Below are 20,044 nucleotides of genomic sequence, written 5' to 3' on the forward strand. Positions count from 1 at the left end.
CTTTAATGACTGTAAATCACTTCACAATTTGGGTATAAAAGGTGCTACAGACACTGAAAGCATCTCAATTGTTATCTTATGGCTTTGTCTGAAATTCTCTAAGTCTTTCAGTTCCATCTGCCTCCCCCTACTCCCATGCCTTTAGTGTGTTCATGATATTATTATTTTTGATATTTTATTGACCTGAAGAGTAACTGTTTCTTTCTTTATTTCAGTCTGAAGAGACAAGTGGCTGCAATTAACAGACTAGCTGATAAGGGCATGTTTTTTTGGGATTATGGGAATGCTTTTCTCTTGGAAGCTCAAAGGGCTGGTGAGTAGATCTTGGTGGTGTTCAGTGGAAATAAGGGCAATCCTGTATGTGTCTTCCCAGCTGTATATTTTGGTAGGATAGGGTTGGCCACTGTTCTATGCTTTAGTTTTAGATGTTTTAGTCATCCCCTCATTCTGAGACCTCTGACCTTCTCTGTGGCTGAAGTAGAGCCCTTATGGGAACCCAGGTACAATCTGGTTTTACACTTTATAGTTTTTCTTCATCAAGTCACTTACTATTACAATTATTTTATAGGTGCTGATGTTGAGAAAAAAGGAGCCAATAAAACAGAGTTTCGATATCCTTCCTATGTTCAGCACATCATGGGGTATGTTGGGGAGAGTTTGGAATAAAGCATTCAGGAGCCTTGTGCTCCCTCTGTTTAAGGGAAGAGTGCTCCAGGGATTCCAGTCAGTGCAAATCTTGCAGCCTACTATTAATGATGAAGTAACAGTAGCAGTAGGAATATTGATCTCACAGGTGTTATGCCAAAGTTAATCTTATATTTCTCCACTCTGGAGTAATGCTCAGTGTGGTTTAGTAAGGTGTTCTGTTAGCTGTGTCATGCTTGTGCTTCCTATTGGTTTTCCTAGAGTTACTCCTTGCATTTTCCTTTGTGCAGGGGAAAGGAAGACCCAAATCTGGAGAGACATGTTGTATGTGATTAACATAAATAAATTTTGACACAGAGATTTTACTAATATTTCATCCTGAAAGGCATGGCGTGTTTTGATAATTTGGTGTAAAGCTTTATCTTTTTTCAAATTAAAAGGTCTTATGAAAGCAGACATCGGGTGTGTGAACAGTAAGCTAAAGCATTGCCAAATCAAAACTCTTCCCTCTTTTACATGAACAGCTGCACCTTCTCTTTTGTTGCATCAGGTTTTCCAAAGCAGCTCTACTCAGTAACCAAGTCACAGCCTCAAACTGTACCTCTTGCCCAAGCTGTGCACACTACTTGGAGGAAAAGCTGAGGTCAGGAGATTTGCTGAGGGAGAGGACTTTATAACACCTTTTGCCTGACTCAAGCTTAACTTTCCTATACCCTATGAATAAGTGCTTGCACATAGAGCAAGGCACCCACCAGACTAGATTTCTTCTGGAATTCAAATGAAGCGTGTCCTACCATTGTGTGTAAACAATGTGGGCAGCAAATGAGTCTGGACCCAGACACTTGTTCAGAACCTACACTTGTTTGATACTTACAGATGCAATCAGAGCTAGCCTGGGTTAAGGATGAAAAGACCAGGCAGCAGGGAGAGTATATTTGATAGAACAAAAGAAAAATTGCAATTCATCTGATGATGCACTTGTTTGATTGAACTGCCCAACATTCCTATCAAAATTCTGGTCTGACTATTTTTATACATCAGTTGATGGCTGCATGAAACAGCACTGTTTAATTTCTTAATTAATGGTTCTTGATGCTTCTGTTTAGATTAGTTCATTGAAAATGTTTCAAATTCTTCTGTCTCCAGCTAATGAAAGAAAAGCACTGCTAGCAGCCAGGATAAATAAGGAAAGAATTTCAACTATCTCTTAATGAAACATGTTCTCTTCCCAGGGACATTTTTTCCCTGGGATTTGGGCCATTCCGCTGGGTTTGTACCTCAGGTGACCCACAGGATCTTGCTACCACTGACTCCATTGCCATGTCTGTGCTGGAAGACACTATACATCAGGGAGGTAAGACACCATCCCATGGCCCCATCACTGGGGATGCTTTTGGGGAGAAAATGAAACTGAGAGTTGTGAAATGTGTCTTAGCTTTTGGCTGACACTATAAAAAACAGTCTCTTGCCTGTTCCAAGCAGGCAGGAAATCTTGCTGTCCTCCAAACTCCTGTTGAGGAGTGTAACCAGTGCATAAAATGGAAAAACACCGTAGAGAGGTTATTGATTCCAAAGCTATTGTGATAATTTTGGCTAAGAGTCTTTCTTTTCATTTGCTACAGATTTTCCTGCACTTTGTCACCTTGCAAGTTTTAGGCAAACAGTATATTTCATTAACAGGTCACCAAGAGTGTTTTAAAGGAGTCAAATTGCTTTGCCCCTGTCTCGCAGGTGGATGAGGCATGGGAATCCAGGGAGGTTTTTAGAGGCTAGTGAGCAGATCAGTGGCAGGAAACCCTGGCTTCATGGGTGTGGTGCTCCATCCAGTGTCATTTATTTGTGACTACAATTTTGAGGTCTCACTTCTTTGTCATCTGTTAAAAAGTTGGCAGCTGTTTCTGCTCACTGGTGGAACCAATTTGGAATATCTGCATGGCTCTGCGTGCTCTAATACCTAGGACTTACACTGTTTTTCACTCTTCCATATCCCTGAACATGGGCTTGTTACTGCTAGCCTCTGCTTATGAGTGGGAACTGGGGAAAAATCAGGAAAAATTGATCTTAATCTCCCAGCTTGCAGTGGAAGGTCCTAGCACTTTCCCCTTATTTGTCTACTTTTGCAGTAACAGAATATCTGACTCAAAGACTTAGATGTCATTGTCCTCTAGCACTCAAGTCCTTTGCTCTTCTGTTTTCAGAGAGTGGAACTTTGTGGTTCTCAGAATCAAGGAAATGGATCAAAAATCCAAAGCATGTTCTATGGGGAGGAGAGTATGATATTTTAATCTGGTAATACTGAAATATTTCTTCCTTCTTTCACAAAATATTAATAGAAGTGTGAAATTTTTGAAAGGTTTCCAATTTGTTCAGGAACAGTTAGCACTGGGAGGTTCTAACTGACATTTCTGAAAAGAAAATACCTCAGTCAGATATGTCTCATTTGAAACAAAACTACTCTTGTCTTCCTGTAATGTAAGGCTGATGTTCAGCCTCCTCCTCCCCCCAAAGATGAATTATTGATAGTGTAGGTCTGACCCTGCAAGATCATTAGTTCTATCTCCTAAAATTTCCTTAGGAGCCACCTTCACTTCCTCAGGAGCATGAGGTGCTTGTAATGCATCCTGTTCTATGAATACCAAAAATGTCATGTTTTTAATTTGGTTGTTTGGTTTAAGTGAAGGGAGAGTAAAATCCAATTCTGAAGTGCTGGGCCTGTCTTCAAAAATGTGCAGTGTTTTTTTCTGCCATGTACCACAATCTTCAGTAATCTTTTATCAAGATTGAACTGATGCATGACCTTTGGAGGGTCTGCATTGCAAGACTAGGGAATTAATCAGTTACTGTGTGTGCAATAGTATGTAGGTGTTTACGTATATATAATATAACATAAAGCTGGGGATAGAAGCCTCTTCCACAGACAAAATACATTGAACTCTTGCACGTATATTCTTAATTTACATGAAAAATTACATTTAAAAATCCCAACAGGTGAAAACAGGATCAAGGGTAAGGCTATTACTGGATTTCCTGTTGAATTTGGCAGGACTATGATAATAGGATTTCAAAGAGAAAATAAAATAGAATTTGGCCAGAAAAATAACCAGTCATTCATGGATTCATGTTCTTGAGTATTCCACTTGCTGTCCACTTCCTGTGGGACCTGGGCTTGGACCAAATTCCAGGATCTGGATATTCTCACACATAGAGCTCTAAAATCTGAACCTACCTTTGAATTTTATTAAATAATCTGCTATGTAGTGAGTGCAAACTCCACAGAGCTGAAGTCTGTTACATTCCATGTCTAAACTTTTGACCTGGCATCAAGTCCAATGTTAACATTCTTCTCAGGAATTAATCTCTGGAGTTGAATTTTTGTGCTTAAACCTCACAAACTCTGAAACAGGCCCTGTGCAGTTTTACACAGTGTTGGTGAGGACTGTTCCTCTGAGCATGCAATGCTTTCCAGTATCTTTAAAACACTAAGTATAAGAGCCTATGAAACATCAGAAGCAGCACAGTAACTTGTCTGACCTCAAAACATTCCTGTTAAGGTGGGGGCAACAGTTTAGCAAATTAAACACATGCAGCTACTCTAAAGTTAATGTCTCCCTAGAAAGAACTGTCAGATTTTTTCAATTGCAGGAAACAAAAATAAATAAAAGGGAAGATTCTTCACTTCCCCAGGGACAAGGGGTGAAATCCAACTTTGGACACATCACAATTTAGAACAGAGAAGACAACTTAATTGGAGCTGGCTGGGAGGGACAGATGTGCTGTGTTGAGATATTTTCTGTAGAATTAACAGTGGGATATTTTCTGTTGAATAAACAGTAAGATCTTTTCTGTAAGTGAGTGCACTGTGAAGTATAAAATATGGTAGGTACTCTCTGAGCTTATAAAGGTGATAGCAAGAAACTCATTCTCTGTTCAGTTTTCGAGAGTAACTCCTATAAACTCACTAAACATCTCTAATAACCTCAGTGAATACTACTCATTATCTTCTAGAAGATGCTTCCTTAAAGCTTTTGCTTAAGGCAGCACAATCCTGCACTGGGACAGCACTAGCAGATGTTTCATCTTCCACTCCCTGAGAAGCTAAGAGTTGACATGTTAATCTTCATTGCAGAGTTTAGAAGCTATCACTTGGAGCCAGCTCCTAATGCACTGACAAGTGCATTCAGGATCTTTAAAGCTCTCTGTGTGGAAGGCTTGTCTCTGCAGGTGTGAGCATATTTTATATTTCCCTTTAACATGGATTAAATAAGAGCATCTTGCCTTTTCCTTTTTTTCTATGCATATCTGCTTACATATTACCTAAGTGGAAAGGCAGTAGTCTAAACACTCAGTTACCAGCTACAAAATCAAGTTAGCAGTGTGCAGTTTCTCCAGTTTGACTGACTTGCAAACCTAAGTTATATGTACGTTATAATTTGACTTGAAAATGGGTTACAGCTGAGAAGTGATGGGGACCATGCTATCTTGGCATCTGCAGAAAAGATTATAACTTGAAGCTCCAATGCATGAGTAAGTCACTGTTGCTTAGCATGTTGCCAAATGCCAGCTGAGCCCTGGTAGCTGACTATGTCTCTCTGGACAAGGGAATGTGACATTGATTAGCCCACAGAGGAAGATCTTACAGGCAGTAACTTCTTCAGCCACTGTAACCTCATCTGAGCTCACACTCTGTCTGCATGGAAAAGGGTAACTGTAAAAGCCCCCCAAATTAGGACAGTAAGACAGTGCTTCTCTCCCATTCCATACCCCCTCTTCCTTCTGTTTCTCACTTGCTACAGATGGTGCCATGCCTTTGGAGGCAGGTGATTGCACTGAGGTCACCATGTATCTGCCTGATACATGCCATATTTCACTGTCTTTCACTTAAAATATCTTTATTGTTACTCCTCTGGTTTGGCTGACTTGGATGGGATGGCACAGGTATAAACGAGGGGAGAAGCTGGAGGATATAAAGCCATTATATATAATTTTCTTAGATAACATAAAGGTGTCAGGTGGATTTACACATGAAGTTGTTATGCCATAATAAGCTTTTCTGTGCAGTTTGTGCTCCAGAGTAATGGGAGGCAACACACCTCAGTTTGTGGGATAAGAGACCTCGGTTTTATCTTGGGATAAAAACATTCATGTGGGCCATTCAGTATAGAGCAGCTGCTGTGCTAGAAATCTATATCCCAGCATTGGTGTAACTTATCCTCAAGTATGTATTGCCAGCTGCTTCTGAGAATTCCTGCTAGCTCACCTTACTAGTTAGTAATTTACTAACTGATGCAAGACTGGGCTGTAGTACCCAAAGTCATGGATTTTCCTACTAATTTAGCAAAGGCTTGGAGAAGGATTGGGCATTTACCAGGCAGCAAGCCAGGTGACCAAAAATGAACAGTGCATGTAACCCATATTTCAAAGTTTTATTTAGTTTGCTAAAAATCTGTATGGGATTTATTGTTCCAGCTGTCTCCTGGGTGACATCTGGTACTTTCCCTCTAAATATACAGTACCAGTGAGTGCATCAGCTGCACAGAGGATCCTATATAACATTTCCTATATGCGTGCGTGTATCTGAGAGCAGAATTTGACTTTCTAGCTCTGTCAGATGAGTTTAATTAAATGTAGAGCATATTGCATTAATTTTCAAAACCTCTTCTCTTTCTTGCTTCCTCTTGCAAGTGAGCACATCTGTGAAGCAGCAGTACCATGACAACATCCGCTGGATTCGGGAAGCTGGCAGGCACAGCCTGGTAAGTGCACAACCTCCTTCGGCATATGCGGCTGCTCCTGGTCCAGAATGCAATTTCTGAGCGCTGGAGTGAAAAGCAGGAATGGCCATGTAGGAAAATACTGGTTTATAACTTAAACCTCACTCTATGGAAGGGTTTTAGGGTGAGCTGAAGCAGTTCTTTCCCTTCAGTTCCTCATCTGGATGTGTTCAAATACTCCAGCTATAACCAGTCTTATATCTGCAGTGAGACATGTCAATGATTCACCCTTCATCTCATTTGTAACTACCTTTCTTTCAGAGTACTATTCAAAATGTCCCTCTTGGCATGTCTTTGGTCCAACCTCCTCATGCCTGCAGTTCCCAGTACCCTTTTCAAACTGGTGATGAGGCCAAAGAACTGCCATCCTTTTGAACTGTGGGGAGCAGGATGCCAGTGAACCATCCTTTCTTTTTCTTTCAGGCCAGGCTCTCACTGCAAAGATAGCTGGTAACACTGTAGGACTCACACATGTTCTCCTCATCTGGAAGCCAGATTAGTCTGTGGGGTAAAAACTAGAGAGGAGGATAGCTGTGCAGGACAGATGTTCTTTTCCATTCTTTGCCTCCATATTTCTCTTCCCTTCCAGCCCACCACTGCCAGTTCCAAACCTCTGCTTCTCAGCTGTTGATAAGGAATTTGTTGATAGGGGGATTAGAGCCTAGCAATCAGGTTTGACTTAAAAAGTGGGATTTATTGGGCAGTAGCAGCTGAATACAGAAATACATTTCACTGATTGTGTGAGTGGAGATAAAACTCAGTTCAAAGAAGGATTTTAATTTCTTCTTTTCTGGAAGCTGGGTGTTGATGAAGAAATAATCTGCACTTTCTCCTTCAGAAGGGAAGGGGGGGGTCACTCCTGTGATTCCATTCATCTGGGGCCTGAAGATAAGCCAGATGCACAGCAAACCTTATCACTCTGACATTTTTGTTTTCCAGGTTGTTGGCTCCCAGGCCAGAATCTTATATTCTGATCAGAGGGGTCGTGTGTCTATAGCTGTGGCCATTAATCGAGCAATTTCTGAAGGAAGGATTAAGGTTTGTCTTGTTTGTCTTGATATGGTCTGGTAATCGTGTTCAATATCTGAGACTGGGGTGGCAGGTGGGAAGGAAGAAACTTCAACCAGTGAGAGCAGAAGAGCCTGCTATTTACATGGGAATGGTGTTCTGTTAGCATGTAGTAGAGATCAGTCCTCTTCTCTGCCTGTCATCAGTATTGCACTATGTGATAGAGGAGAGATGGGTTCAGAAAATTGCTGAAATAAGCTACCTTTAATTTCATGCTGGGAATTTGCCTTTCTATTTGGGCATCTACAATCCTGTGATTTGCTGAAAACACAAGGCAGGGACTGTAGCTCCTTAGCAGTGCCCCAGAGCTTAAAATTAGCAAGAGACTGTGCACTCCTCAGTGCTGCTTTACCCTCTGTGCTTCACTTTCAGCCATATTATGGCTACAGGCAGCTCTGCAGTCAGTATTCATTTGCATTGCAAATATGCATGGAGAAAATCATTAAGCCTGATGCTGCCGTTGTAGTGCATGTGTAGTATCTTGCCTGTATAAAATCCCACTGACCCACATGTATTGGTGGTAAAAGCACATACTATGGGCAAGATTGTATAGGTATTTTCTAAGTTCTTAATGGGTGTTGTAGGTAGATGTACAATGTGACATTGTGGGAGGACCCAAATCCTGAAAGCACCAGTCAGTAACTATACCTGTGCCTTGCTGTGTGTAGAGCAGCATCAGACCAAGGCATTGTTAGTCACTCATCTCCATCTCCTTCACAGCTGGATTACAATTACACTTGTTAAAGGGGCAAACTCAAGTAAAACTTAGAATGGATTTCAGCTAGGAGAAGTCTGGTTTTTAGTACTCAGAAAATGTTTGTCCAAGTATTTCAAATGCTGTTGCCCTTTTTGGGGTTCAAAATGAACATCACACTAATCTAGTCTCAAAAAATAAACTTGACCAGACAGAGTGGTCCCTTGGAACTATGGCTGACAAGGTCAGACTCCCAGGCCCTTTGGATTTTGTTGCATCCTTTGTTTTTTCTACAAATCCCCATTCCTTCTCTTGCAAGCTGGGTGCTCATGTCTATTTTCAATGATTTTCTAATTCACTGTCAGCATAAAACAGAGCCAGCTAATTCCAGAGCACAGCACACCAAGAGTGAATTCACAGAATCATAGAAAGCCAGGTTGGAAGGGACCTCAAGGAAATTATTCTTGTATAACTCCTGTGTGTGGCAAATGATACTGAAGACCTGCAAGCTGATCTAGATTCCTACTGTCAGTTAAATCCCAGATCAAGAATGGACTTGTTTGAGCAGTATGAAATCAGAGATTTCCATTGCTAACTTATTTTTAGTCTTGAAGTCTTCTAAAATAATGAAGTTACTTTTCATTGCCCACAGCAAACAAGAACTGTTTTTAAATTAAGATTTTTGCATACTGAAATGTCTCTGAAATTTCAGGAAAGAAATGCTCAGATGAAATAACCTCACTGCTGCTCCTCCCTGACCTCCTTTGAGGATGCCATTGGCATAAAAACAGGCTCTTGTTCTTAGGTATGAAAGGATGGTGGCTTTGAACAGCATGTGAACAACTGCTTTATAATAAATAATAGCAGGCAGAGACAGTGTTTCAGGGGGCTTAGAGAGGACAAAGCTGAGGTTTGAGATGACAGACATGAATTCAGCAAATTATGAATCTTGGTAGCATTGATGGTCTGTGAAGGATTTCATTTTCTTGTCCTTGGTTTTTCCAGGCCCCAGTTGTCCTCAGCAGAGACCACCATGATGTGAGTGGGACTGACAGTCCTTACAGAGAAACGTCAAATGTTTATGATGGATCAGCCTTTTGTGCAGGTCAGGAGAGCAGCTGAGGTTTTTCTGTCCAGGCAAGCAAGAAAACTGCTTGAAAAGCTAAATTGGGTTTTTATGCAAGGCCTAAAAAATGTTTCTGTTTAGCTCTTTAATGCCAATTAATCAGATTTCCTGAGAAGCTTTGTGGGATTGAATAGTGATACTGACATGAATGTAGAGCTAATTAAATAGGAGGGGTCAAGAACAATGCTGAAAATTCAATGAAGATGCACCTGATTTACTTGAATGTAAACGGAGAAAAATCTACCTCAGGATTTTATCTTCTGTTTGATTTTTAATTTTGCACCTCACTCTTTCAAAGAGGTGATCTGAGCAGAATTCCAGCTGCATTTCCTTGGGATCCACAAAATCAAAATCAGGTCTGTAATGTTTTGCTTAAAGCAAAAAGATTCACAGCTGCTTTCATTTCCTAGCTTGAGGACTCCAGCAAACAGTCTGGGGTTTCTGAAAGGAACTTTTCTGGTCATAAGGGAACATACTTTGATAGTGAAAGTATAAGAATGGAAGTCAGGTGTTCTGGATTAGACTCCAAGCCTTGTTGCTCCCTTACATTGTGACTGTGGGCAGCTCATGTAGGTTTGCTATACAAAAGGAGCCTTTAATTCTGCACATCTGACCTGAGCTAGCCAGACTCTGCTTTTAAATGTGTGAAATGTTGCTGTAGAAAAGTAAAACCAAGAAATATCAGATTGGAGACCTGGAAAAATGTGTGAAATACTAAGCAATTTTTAACCTAAGTCTTCCTCAATTTTCCATCCATAAAGTGGAAATCATGATAATAGCTTTTGCCCAGCAGTGTTTCCTCATGTTAGGAGCTGACAATCACAAAGTGGCTTGAGATTGAAGGATACAAGCTGCTGTAGAAGGAGAAATTATGATACAGGTAGCTAAGCATATTGAATTACTTCCATTATGGGAATTCATAATAGAACCAAATTATGGCTCAATTTTTAAGAATAAAAGTTCCCTGCTATCTTAACTGGATTTCCTGATGCAATTAGGCTTTTAGCTGTATCTATCAGTCCCACTTGAACACTTCTTGAGTATGTTGGCTAGTTCTAACAGGCCAGATGGATAGATGCCTTAAATACTGTCCGGTTCTGACAAACTGTGAGAAAATACTGCAGCTGCACTAAGAAGAGGAATCCAATGTAATGTCTCCACCAAAGGGCTTGGCAACACAAGTAAACCTCAGGCAATGCCCTCAGAATCGGGCAACAGCAAGAAGGCTTGCTAAAACCCTATTGCTTATCATGCTGTGTCTTTTTCTTTGCATTTTGTGGTTGACATGAACCATTTACTTTCTCCAAAGGCTTATCTAAAGCCTGTTGACCATTGATTTCACTGGTCTTTGAAACCAGGCCTAATTCTGTTTTACCAGATGAGCCACTGGAGGTCTTCCTCTCTCCCTTCTTTCCTGTTGTTTTGAGATCCCATTTCAGCTGGTTCAGGTGAAATTGGCTCTTCTCTAGCACACAAGAATTTTCCAGAGTGTTTGCCCACCTTATTTTGTTTTACAATGAGTACCTCAGCCTGATGCTTGGCAAACATGGGTCATCACTGCTCTGCAAAGTGGATTTCAGCACAGATATTTGCAGAGATAGTGACTTTTATTGAAGGCAAGGAGCAGCACGTTATTCTGTCATTAGTCCACTTGCCATGCTTCTTGTCCAACCTCCACTCTGATCATGCTAGGGACTGAGGAGCAAAACTCCACATTTTAGCATATGGGGGATTCTGATCTCTCCCATTTCCTCTTGACAGCCCTGTAATTATGATAATTGGGTTATTACAGTGACATAATGCCAGATAAAAGATGGCATAATGGGGCTTCTGACAGGATTTAACATAAATTAGTGCTCAAGTAAACTCATTTTTCTGTCAGACAAGTAACTACTGTGGGTCTGAAATGTGGCTGGTGGGGATATTGTTGTTTGTCTCATTTTTTGTTGTTAAAAGCATAGCAAATGATCTATTAAATCTGTCTTGAATTCATTGTGGACAAGTGTTTTAAGTAGATTTTACCCTCTTACCTCTGCACGTACCTCTTTCCACCTGAAGCATCCCAGAGGAGAGGTTTGTTTTTCTCTCCACCATGAGGAAGTATCTCCCAGTTGAGGAGTGGTAGGTTCTCCAGCTGCTTGGATTGGATCACAAATGCAGAAAGCACCAGGCTACTCACAGACCATTGTGGCGTTGTCACTTGCTCTCTCCAGAGTAGGGGCAGAGATTGGGAAGAAAATCTCTCTTACCTGTTTCTCCCAAGAGTGAGATGTTTGGTGTGTATCTATGACAGAAACTGTGAGCAAGCTCTGCCTCCAGCACTGTCTTCACACAACCGAAGTCAAGGTGTTAGTGGAAAGGGTGAACAGTACAACAAAACCATGACTGCAGCATGTCAGCCCTAACCCCTTTCCTCTCCTTCTAGACATGGCAGTGCAAAACTTTGTAGGAGATGCCTTCAGAGGAGCCACCTGGGTTGCACTGCACAACGGTGGTGGAGTTGGCTGGTAAGGACTTGTTTGTTTCTAAAGGTGGACTCTGAATCCTGTTATCACCACTGTGTGTGTGTGGGGGAGGAGAGACAGGAGGGGAACTGCAGAAGAGACTTATTACTGGAGTAATACAGTGTTGTGGTCATGGGAAGGATGGGTTTGGAGACAAGGATTTGTCACAATGTAAAAAGTGTGGTGTTGTAGGAGGCTTTTGAAATGAATGCCTATATGTCTAGAAAAAAGTGTTTTGGATATTGGCCATACCACAGGCTGAAGAAGTTAATTTGCTGAACCAGGAGAGTCTGCTGTAGTCTTTTGGAAAAGATCCTGCTTTCAAAGTTGTCTTCACACGTGCACAGCCAGAGTGTTAGTGGATGGATTATGTTTAGGTTTCCTCCTAAGCTGTATTTAAATCTGTGACCTTAGGACCCCAATATAAATGCTCGTGTGCTAAAGTGCAACAAGGGGTTATTGATACAAAACAGCTCAGGTGCCAGCAAACCCCCCAGGCCTTTCTTCCCTTGCATGTGCTTGGTAGGATAAAAGACCACAGCCAAATAAGGACTGGATTAAACACCATCTTTACATAAGATGCAGAACTAAGAGAAATGCCTAAACTGAGAAGCAGAATGAAAGGAATATTACACATGGAGAGGGAAACTGATCTCCATCATGTACCACTAAAGGGTTACTCTGGATTGGCAGAGATATAGAGACTTTCCAGCAAAGCCTCTCCCATTTACAGTCCTATCTTCATCTGGTGGTGTCACCAGCCAAAAGGGACACAACCCTCTATTAAACACTGCAGTGAACCCTCCTGCTGCCCTGTTCCACCCAGCTCTGGTACATGCCAACAACAGCGAGCCAAAGAACTTGTAGCAGATGTTATCCTCAGAGACATTTGATGATACTTGTTACTCAACTGGATGAACTGCATCTAGAAAATATTCCCTCAAGTCAGATGGAGAATTCCCTTTCCCAGACAGTAATTCCTTTGATTTCAGAGAAGTAACTACTGAATAGAAGGCACATGAGAGCAGTGGGGTAAGAAAGCTTTCTGAGGGCTCTCATACATGGAGTGGAAATTTTACCTTTTTTCAGTTACAACAAGCACCATGGCCAGGGTTTTATTCACAGCTTCCATAACTCTGAATGGAAAATACACACCAGAATATCTTCTTACACTGGTCATCTCAGTCTCAGGTTCTAAAGATAGCAGCAGACTAGTTCTGTCTGAATTGCCTTAGCTGAGTTTAGACTTTTAAAATATTTGTTTAGGAAATACAAGCAAAGAAAATAACTTTCCACTACATGTTGTGCAAAGTATTCAGAATATTTTAATGATAATTATAATTTAGAATTGCTAAAATAATTGCTTGTGCTGTGAATGCTCTGTGCATTGATGATGCTTAAATCAAAGGGTACAACCAATCTTATTCCCTATCTGTCTCTTGCCCCTGTAAGGCAAATCCCTCCTGCATGTTTCTAGCCCTCTGAGCAATTCAGGGAAAGGTCAGTGGAATGATGAGACTGACCTTTCTTCTGGAAAACTGGCACTGGCCATGCTGCAATTTCAGTTATGTTGTTTCTTAAGTGGAGTTAGGTCATTAGAAAGAAGCTTTTCCCCAAGGCAAAGCAGAGGTGGTGTCATTAAAGTAATGCATCAGAAAATTAGCATGTGGCTATTCACTGAAATTAAACTATTGATGGGAAACCAGGGCTTAGTTGTCCTTTTTGACATTTTCTATGGCTGCTGAGTGCCTTGGCATTGTGGAAGAGTATTTGCTCACCTTGTTCTTGGGAGCAGTCATAGCCCTCTGTGACTAAATTACTGTGCTTCAGTGAAGAATGTGGAGCCTGAAAATTAGTCCTGTCTCTGCATGAGCTTTAATAAGCCACCATGCTGAGATTCAGATGTGGTAACAACGTCATGTCATTAGATGCAGTGGCCTGGAGAGGCCCCAAACCAGGGCACACAGGTAGCTTTGCTCGGCTTAACTAATTATGGCACCATCCTGGCTAGTTAAAGGGCTGCACCCCTTTGCCTTCTAAAGAGAAAGAGGAATAATTTAAAGGTGTAAAAGAAGCAAAACACCCCCCCCAACCATAGCAAACTACTTTTTTTGCCTGGAAGCGATAGATGCCTTTAGATTTTAGCTCTAGAGAGCTAAAAATTTAGCTGACTTTGCAATAAAGACATGTCCATGTGCTTGATAAAATCTTCTTGTCATCAGCCAATTTGGAAACATGAGAGTGCACATGGAGGCTTCTATTTATAAACAAATACATGTAATAAGAGAGAAATCAAGTTGTCACTTGATTTGCAAGTTTCTGCTTAGGGAGTTCAGAAATGGCAATTACACTGTGTTCAGCTTCCATCCCTCCCTGCATTACTGGGCTTGCCTGGAACTGTCACATCTTCCCTCCAACACTACAGAAATGCCATTTACCTGCTGTGACTTTTCTGTGCCACAGCCTTGTGGGGCAAACAGAAAAAGTAGGATTAATATTTATTTAGCTGGAATCTGCATCACATGTGCTGTTAGAGAGACTTAAGATTAACATAGTCTTGACTATAATTACAGCAAATGAATGTTATTCATTTCTTGCTGCCTATTTACTTGCACGGGAATGTATGTTAGCACGAAGCCTGGGTAACCTGTAATAACAAAAAAGGCAGAAGCAATTTAAGAATAGAACTGGACTGTTGACAGTGTGACATCTTGATTGTGAGAGAGGCCTTGTTTTCTTTGATCACCTTAGGAGACGACATCTGGAAATTATAGGAGGTAGCTTAGGTCAAAATGTCACATGTTTCTTTAATTACCTGAAAATGTGACCCAATGGTAATGAAGGCAGAGAGCTCCCCTTTAAAAGTGAGAGGCTTTTGCTAGAAAATCCGTCCTAACCAACATTGGCATTTAATTTATGAGTGATTTTTAGACAGTAGAACAGATTCTGATGAGTGATTCTGATTTACACTGGAGTAATGCCAAGGGAATAGATGGAGAGGCTCTAAATTTATGGAGTGCAAGTGAGATCAGATGCTTGCTGTTCATGCCTAAGCTTCAAAGGTTGCTCTTTGGGATGCTGTGCACAAGGGGAATCTTTGCCACTGAAAGGACATCATCTTCCTGCGTGGAATATCTTTATTAAGCACTAGTCCAGAGGTCTGATTTTCTTACTGTCTGGTATTGCCCATAGACTGTCTTGAAGTGTGTTTGTATTGTGATCCTAATTGCACTGCAATGACATCATTGATGTTCCTAAGTGTATTCTACCTTGGTACTACTTGGATTTCACACAATAAAAGGATTCTGGGAATTAAATTCCATGCTAAAAAGTCTTTACAGTGGCAATCAAAAAGAAACATTTAATTTGAAGAGTCAGACCTTACAATAGTCAAATATCTCAACTGAAAACATGACTCCTTCAAATTTTCCTGCTAAAGATGATAAACTGATTAATTTGCCAACATTCTGCTGTGAGAACTGTCAGTTTCAAGAAACCTACAGAGAATGTATTTGTAATAATGATTTATCTAATAATGAAGTGGAGGGAATTCACAGAATGGTACCGTGATGGTGAGGTCCAGAGCTCTTAAGTTCCTGGTCAGGTAGGTGACAGGGTCCCACTTAGCACACAGGCAGTGCATATAATTAATGAAAGGGAATTAACATAATGTAACATCATTGAATTGAAAATGAGAAAATGTGAGTTCTGGTTTCAGAAAGTAGATCTCAGGCCTGTGAGGCTCCAGTATATCTTTATTTCCCCATTTCCTGAAAATCTCAAGTTACTGCTGGAAAATACACAGTAAGAAACTCTATTCCTGGACTGGAAATCACCCAGCTCCTGTCTGATTTGTGGGTATGTCTGCTGTTATTCTATGTAAATTTTTTAAACTTATTAACTATAAAACACAGAGGACAAAATCCTGCCTCCAGGGATCTCCATTAGTTGTCTTTCGTAGCATGTGGTGGTGTATGATCTGCCTGTCCCTCAGGTACTGCTGATGCTGAGTTCTATGTCATGTCACAACTCTCATAGATCTATAGCAACAGATAATTATCCAACTGCATTCACCATTATTCACCATATGCAATGAAACAGAAACTTGAGCAGGGCAGACACAGCAAGTCAGACAAGATGTTTTCCCTGCATGTTTTTCCTTTCCTTTTAAAACCAGGCTGGTATTTCTCCTAAGTTAGTTTGAACATATTTCTGCTCTTCTTCTGCCAATAAGTCTGCTTCCTGAAAGGTTGGCACTGATGCCTTTAAACATGGATGTTTCTCATACAAAATGAATGAGTGTTTCTGAAATGATGGAGGCAGATGTGCATTAAGTGGTGGTTAACACTTTTTAAATAAAATACTTATGCTCTCTCATTTGTCCTCAGAGAATATAAATAGATCCATCTGTCTGCTTCAATAAGCACACATTCTCCTCATGATCCTCTCTATACAGCAGGCTTTAATGTAGCAAACATGAATAGCTTAACCTTTCAAAATACCCTGAGATAGGGAAGTTCCCAGCCCATCAGGAGTGCTGGCCTTTCTTAACTTGTTTCTAGAGCTAATATAGTTTGCAGTCCTCAGGACATGTAGCCCAAGCTTAATTTTTGGCACTCCTGCTTGGAACAGATACCGACTGTTAGCTGAGCATTACAGGAAAGATGGAATAGGTTTGTTGCAGGTCAGGAAACAAGACTTTTGCCACGAGAATTTTTTTTGTTGTAAGTATAAAAGGTCAGTGATAGTGTCTCTATTCAGCACTATTTCTATGTTCTCATCCTTTTTTCCAGTGCAACTGAACAAACTCACTCTTGTGAATTTTATGGCATTGGTTTGAATTATTTTAATTCTCTTCCATTTGTATTTTTTAGGGGTGAAGTGATCAATGGGGGATTTGGCCTTGTTTTGGATGGGTCTAAAGAGGCTGAAGAACGGGCGAAGATGATGCTCAGCTGGGATGTTTCCAATGGAGTAAGCAAAACTCATTATATTTGTTCCCTTTAATATCTTCCTCTGGGACTATGCATGTTTAGGTACCCAGGTTCCAGTGCTCAGTGCTCAGACAGGAGTTTTGGGGATCTGACTTTTTGTACCCCAGAAATAGTCCTAATGGGCTGAGTGACTCATTCTGTTCACTTCTTCTAGTATGGGTGATTGTGAGTGTGATTTCTCTAGCGTCAACAAGTTGGTTGTTTTTCCTCCAACAAAATTCAAAGGACTTTAAATCCATACGAAAGGCTGAATAATTCTTTGGGTAATGTGTGGGGATCACCTTGCCTGACCTTACTCAGTGTAAGCCAAATATTTTCCTCATCTCAGTGCAAGTTTCATTTTTTAAGCAGAAAGGGAAGCATGCTTATGATAACTTTTAGATATGTTGGCATTGTTGCTTGCCTACATAACAAAATTGACAACTATATGAACTTTATCTTGTCAATTTCTATTCCTAACTACTAGATCTAGCTATCTTGAAGGACATGTAATTTCTGTGCCAGGTTGTCCAGCCCTTGCTACCATTAGGGTTCTTGCATGCTATTAGTGTCTGTTAGATCCTGTCTGGGTTTAAGACTAGGATCTCACCTCTGAAGTGGCAGAGCTTATGATTCAGTACTTGCAGGGAACTAAATCAACAGGACATAGTGATGCACAGTCCAATTAAAGGACAGAACCTGTTGTGTTTCTGTCACACAACTTCACAAGGACCTGATGTGTTGAGAGAGCTCCTTGCCAATGCTGACATGATCTCTTCTGTTTTACTTCTCAAGAGATTTGCAGAATTCCTCCTTGCCTTATGCCTAAACATTTTTTTTCCTCCCCATGGAATGACTGAGGATAGAAGAGGAACAATTTGCATATCCTAGATTTGCCTGTCCCAGATCTGAAATAATACATTAGTAAAATGTGAAGGAAGAAGGAGGAGCACAGCTATATTCATTTGTAGATTAGAATAATGAAGCCAAACCCTTAAAAAGCACTGCATATCAGAGACAGCCTATTAAAAATACAATTAATATTTGCTGCTGATTTATTGCAAGCAAAATTTCCACTCCTCCACACACATGTTGAAAAAGGACAGTCTGAAAATGCTACCCATATCATATACAAGACTGGAAAGAAACTGAAGTGCACCCTTGAAAGTATACTGCCAGGAACAGTCACAGATGAGTGGCAGGGAAACTGAGTTTTTTATTTGAAAGGTCATTCTTAGCTGTTATTGCTATAGATCAGCTTTTTATTAGCCTTACATTAATCATATGCTTCAATCTTTTGTTAAATTGAAACCTAAGTCATTTCTTTCTCAAGCAATTTTGAGTCTGAATATTTCAGACACTGATTTGCAATTCATAATACAGATTTTTAAGGCATTGAATACAGGGAAGGATTTATTTCCTGTATGCCAAACCTTGACCTTTTTTCATGTGGGAATCTTGGTTGTACACAGATCAAAAAGCAGAGCTTTGCTGTTGAAAGAGGGGTTTACCAGTTCCTTGTCTGTCCCTGGAGTTTCAGCCTTATGTCCTGGCAGAGAATTTGGCTCCTCGATTTCAGTTTAAGAATGCATTGAGTGACATTCCTTTTAAAAATATTTATCCCACTACAAAAACATCAATTGCTTAAATCATGCTGTTATCTAAAGCAAGTGCTAGTTTTATAGAGTGCACCATTATTTTTACTGAGGGCATGTTGCAAAGTTTGTAAGGTACCTGGTTCTGCCAGTGTCACCTGCCCGACACTACATTTCTGCATGGAAATGTACCAAGTCCATCCAAACGTTACTCATAAAAACAAATCAGGTATTATAAAAGTTACCATAAGGAAACAAGGAATTGGCAGAGGGTTGGAAGACTTATTATAATTAAATTGGGTGCCAGTGTTTGCACAAATGTTGTGTAAGATGGATGTGGCAAGAGAAATGTACGGTTTTTACACCCTTTGGTTTTCTGGTCTGACAGGTCGCCAGACGCTGCTGGTCGGGTAATGACTATGCTTATGAAACAATCTGCCAAGCAATGAAAGAGAATGCCACCCTGAAGGTGACTCTGCCTCACAAGGTGGTGGATGAGAACATATTGGAGCAAGCCCTGAAACATTAGTGGTATTCCAAATGCAATATTGTCCTTGCGGAGCTATTTGAAGTTCCTTTCTTTATCCTAATTTTGCTCTCTGGCCAAATGATAAAGCCTTGCAAATGTCTCTTCCATGTGAGTTCTTTTTTTTTCATCGTTAACTTGCTCATGGGGAAAGTCTGTGTCTATGTCACGTCCACTGATGTCAGGAACAGTCTTTTCACTAGCATATTTGGAACAATCTTTGGGGTAAGAAACTATTCATTGCAAGGAAAGGGACTGGAATTTTTTGTTCATGAAAAGTCAAATAAAAAAAAGTAATCCACTTATTTGTGGTAATTTGTAAATTAAGGAGGATCTTAGGTCTGGCAGATCAAATGTGGAATGGGAATTGAAACTCTTTATTCTAGTTCAGAGTCTGCTGCCACCAGCAGACAGCCATGAAATCCAGTAGCCAAATGCGTGAGTGTGCAAAGAAACGTTTCCACTGGTGGAAGATGAACTGATACCACATGTGCTAGTCTCTGGCTTTTCTATATTGCCACAAAAGTGTTTGGTGATCACAGTAGGAAGAAAGATCCACTGTGCCCGGCTGGCACAGCTAGTCTGCATGTGTTTTTCTCTGACAAGTTTCTCCCACTCTCCCACTTCTCCCACTCTCACAAGTGGGAACAGAATGTGGTGCCAGGAAATGGGTGGAAAAGCTTGAGGGCATCAAGTACTAGACCATTTCCAAACATCTTACAGCAAGGCCGGGAAGAAATGGAACAACTTGTGATCAGTTAGTGTGAGCCAAATTCTGCATTAGCTCGAGATGGTGCCATTCTGCTGATCCAGGTATGTGTATTTTGCTGCCTCACGACAAGGACTTTGTTCTTTTGTAGAAGCCCATTGTACTTGAGCAGCTTCTAAATGGATGGAAACCTCCAGAAAACCTAGGTCCTTAGTGCTGGTTAGTGGTTTTTAATGAAAAAAGAAAATAACCAACAACAAACCAACCATGGGCTACTCACCCTTTGGATGTGAGAGGTCCAATTAGTAAAGAACTATAACAATGATCATGTAGACTTTCCTTCTGGAAGAAAACACAGCTGAAGTGAAACAAACTAAAGCACCAAAGACAGGACAGTGTGGGCTTCCTTCACACAGAACTTGATTATAAAGAA

At 40.6% G+C, this 20,044-nt stretch overlaps 1 protein-coding gene across 1 annotated transcript in view; it reads left to right on the forward strand.

Moving 5' to 3' along the window:
- The window catches only part of UROC1 (urocanate hydratase 1), a 42,818-nt gene extending 23,615 nt beyond the window's left edge, over positions 1 to 19,203 (forward strand). The window contains exons 12-20 of the mRNA XM_051627931.1: positions 216 to 313; positions 569 to 641; positions 1,878 to 1,999; positions 6,328 to 6,398; positions 7,356 to 7,454; positions 9,184 to 9,283; positions 11,730 to 11,811; positions 16,683 to 16,782; positions 18,765 to 19,203. Of these exons, the coding sequence (XP_051483891.1) occupies positions 216 to 313; positions 569 to 641; positions 1,878 to 1,999; positions 6,328 to 6,398; positions 7,356 to 7,454; positions 9,184 to 9,283; positions 11,730 to 11,811; positions 16,683 to 16,782; positions 18,765 to 18,905 (886 nt within the window). The 3' untranslated portion in view covers positions 18,906 to 19,203. The remainder of the gene's footprint in view (positions 1 to 215; positions 314 to 568; positions 642 to 1,877; positions 2,000 to 6,327; positions 6,399 to 7,355; positions 7,455 to 9,183; positions 9,284 to 11,729; positions 11,812 to 16,682; positions 16,783 to 18,764) is intronic.
- Positions 19,204 to 20,044: the final 841 nt, after the last annotated feature.

Source organism: Apus apus, chromosome 9 (assembly GCF_020740795.1).
Source record: "Apus apus isolate bApuApu2 chromosome 9, bApuApu2.pri.cur, whole genome shotgun sequence".
NCBI classification, from domain to species: Eukaryota; Metazoa; Chordata; class Aves; order Apodiformes; family Apodidae; genus Apus; species Apus apus.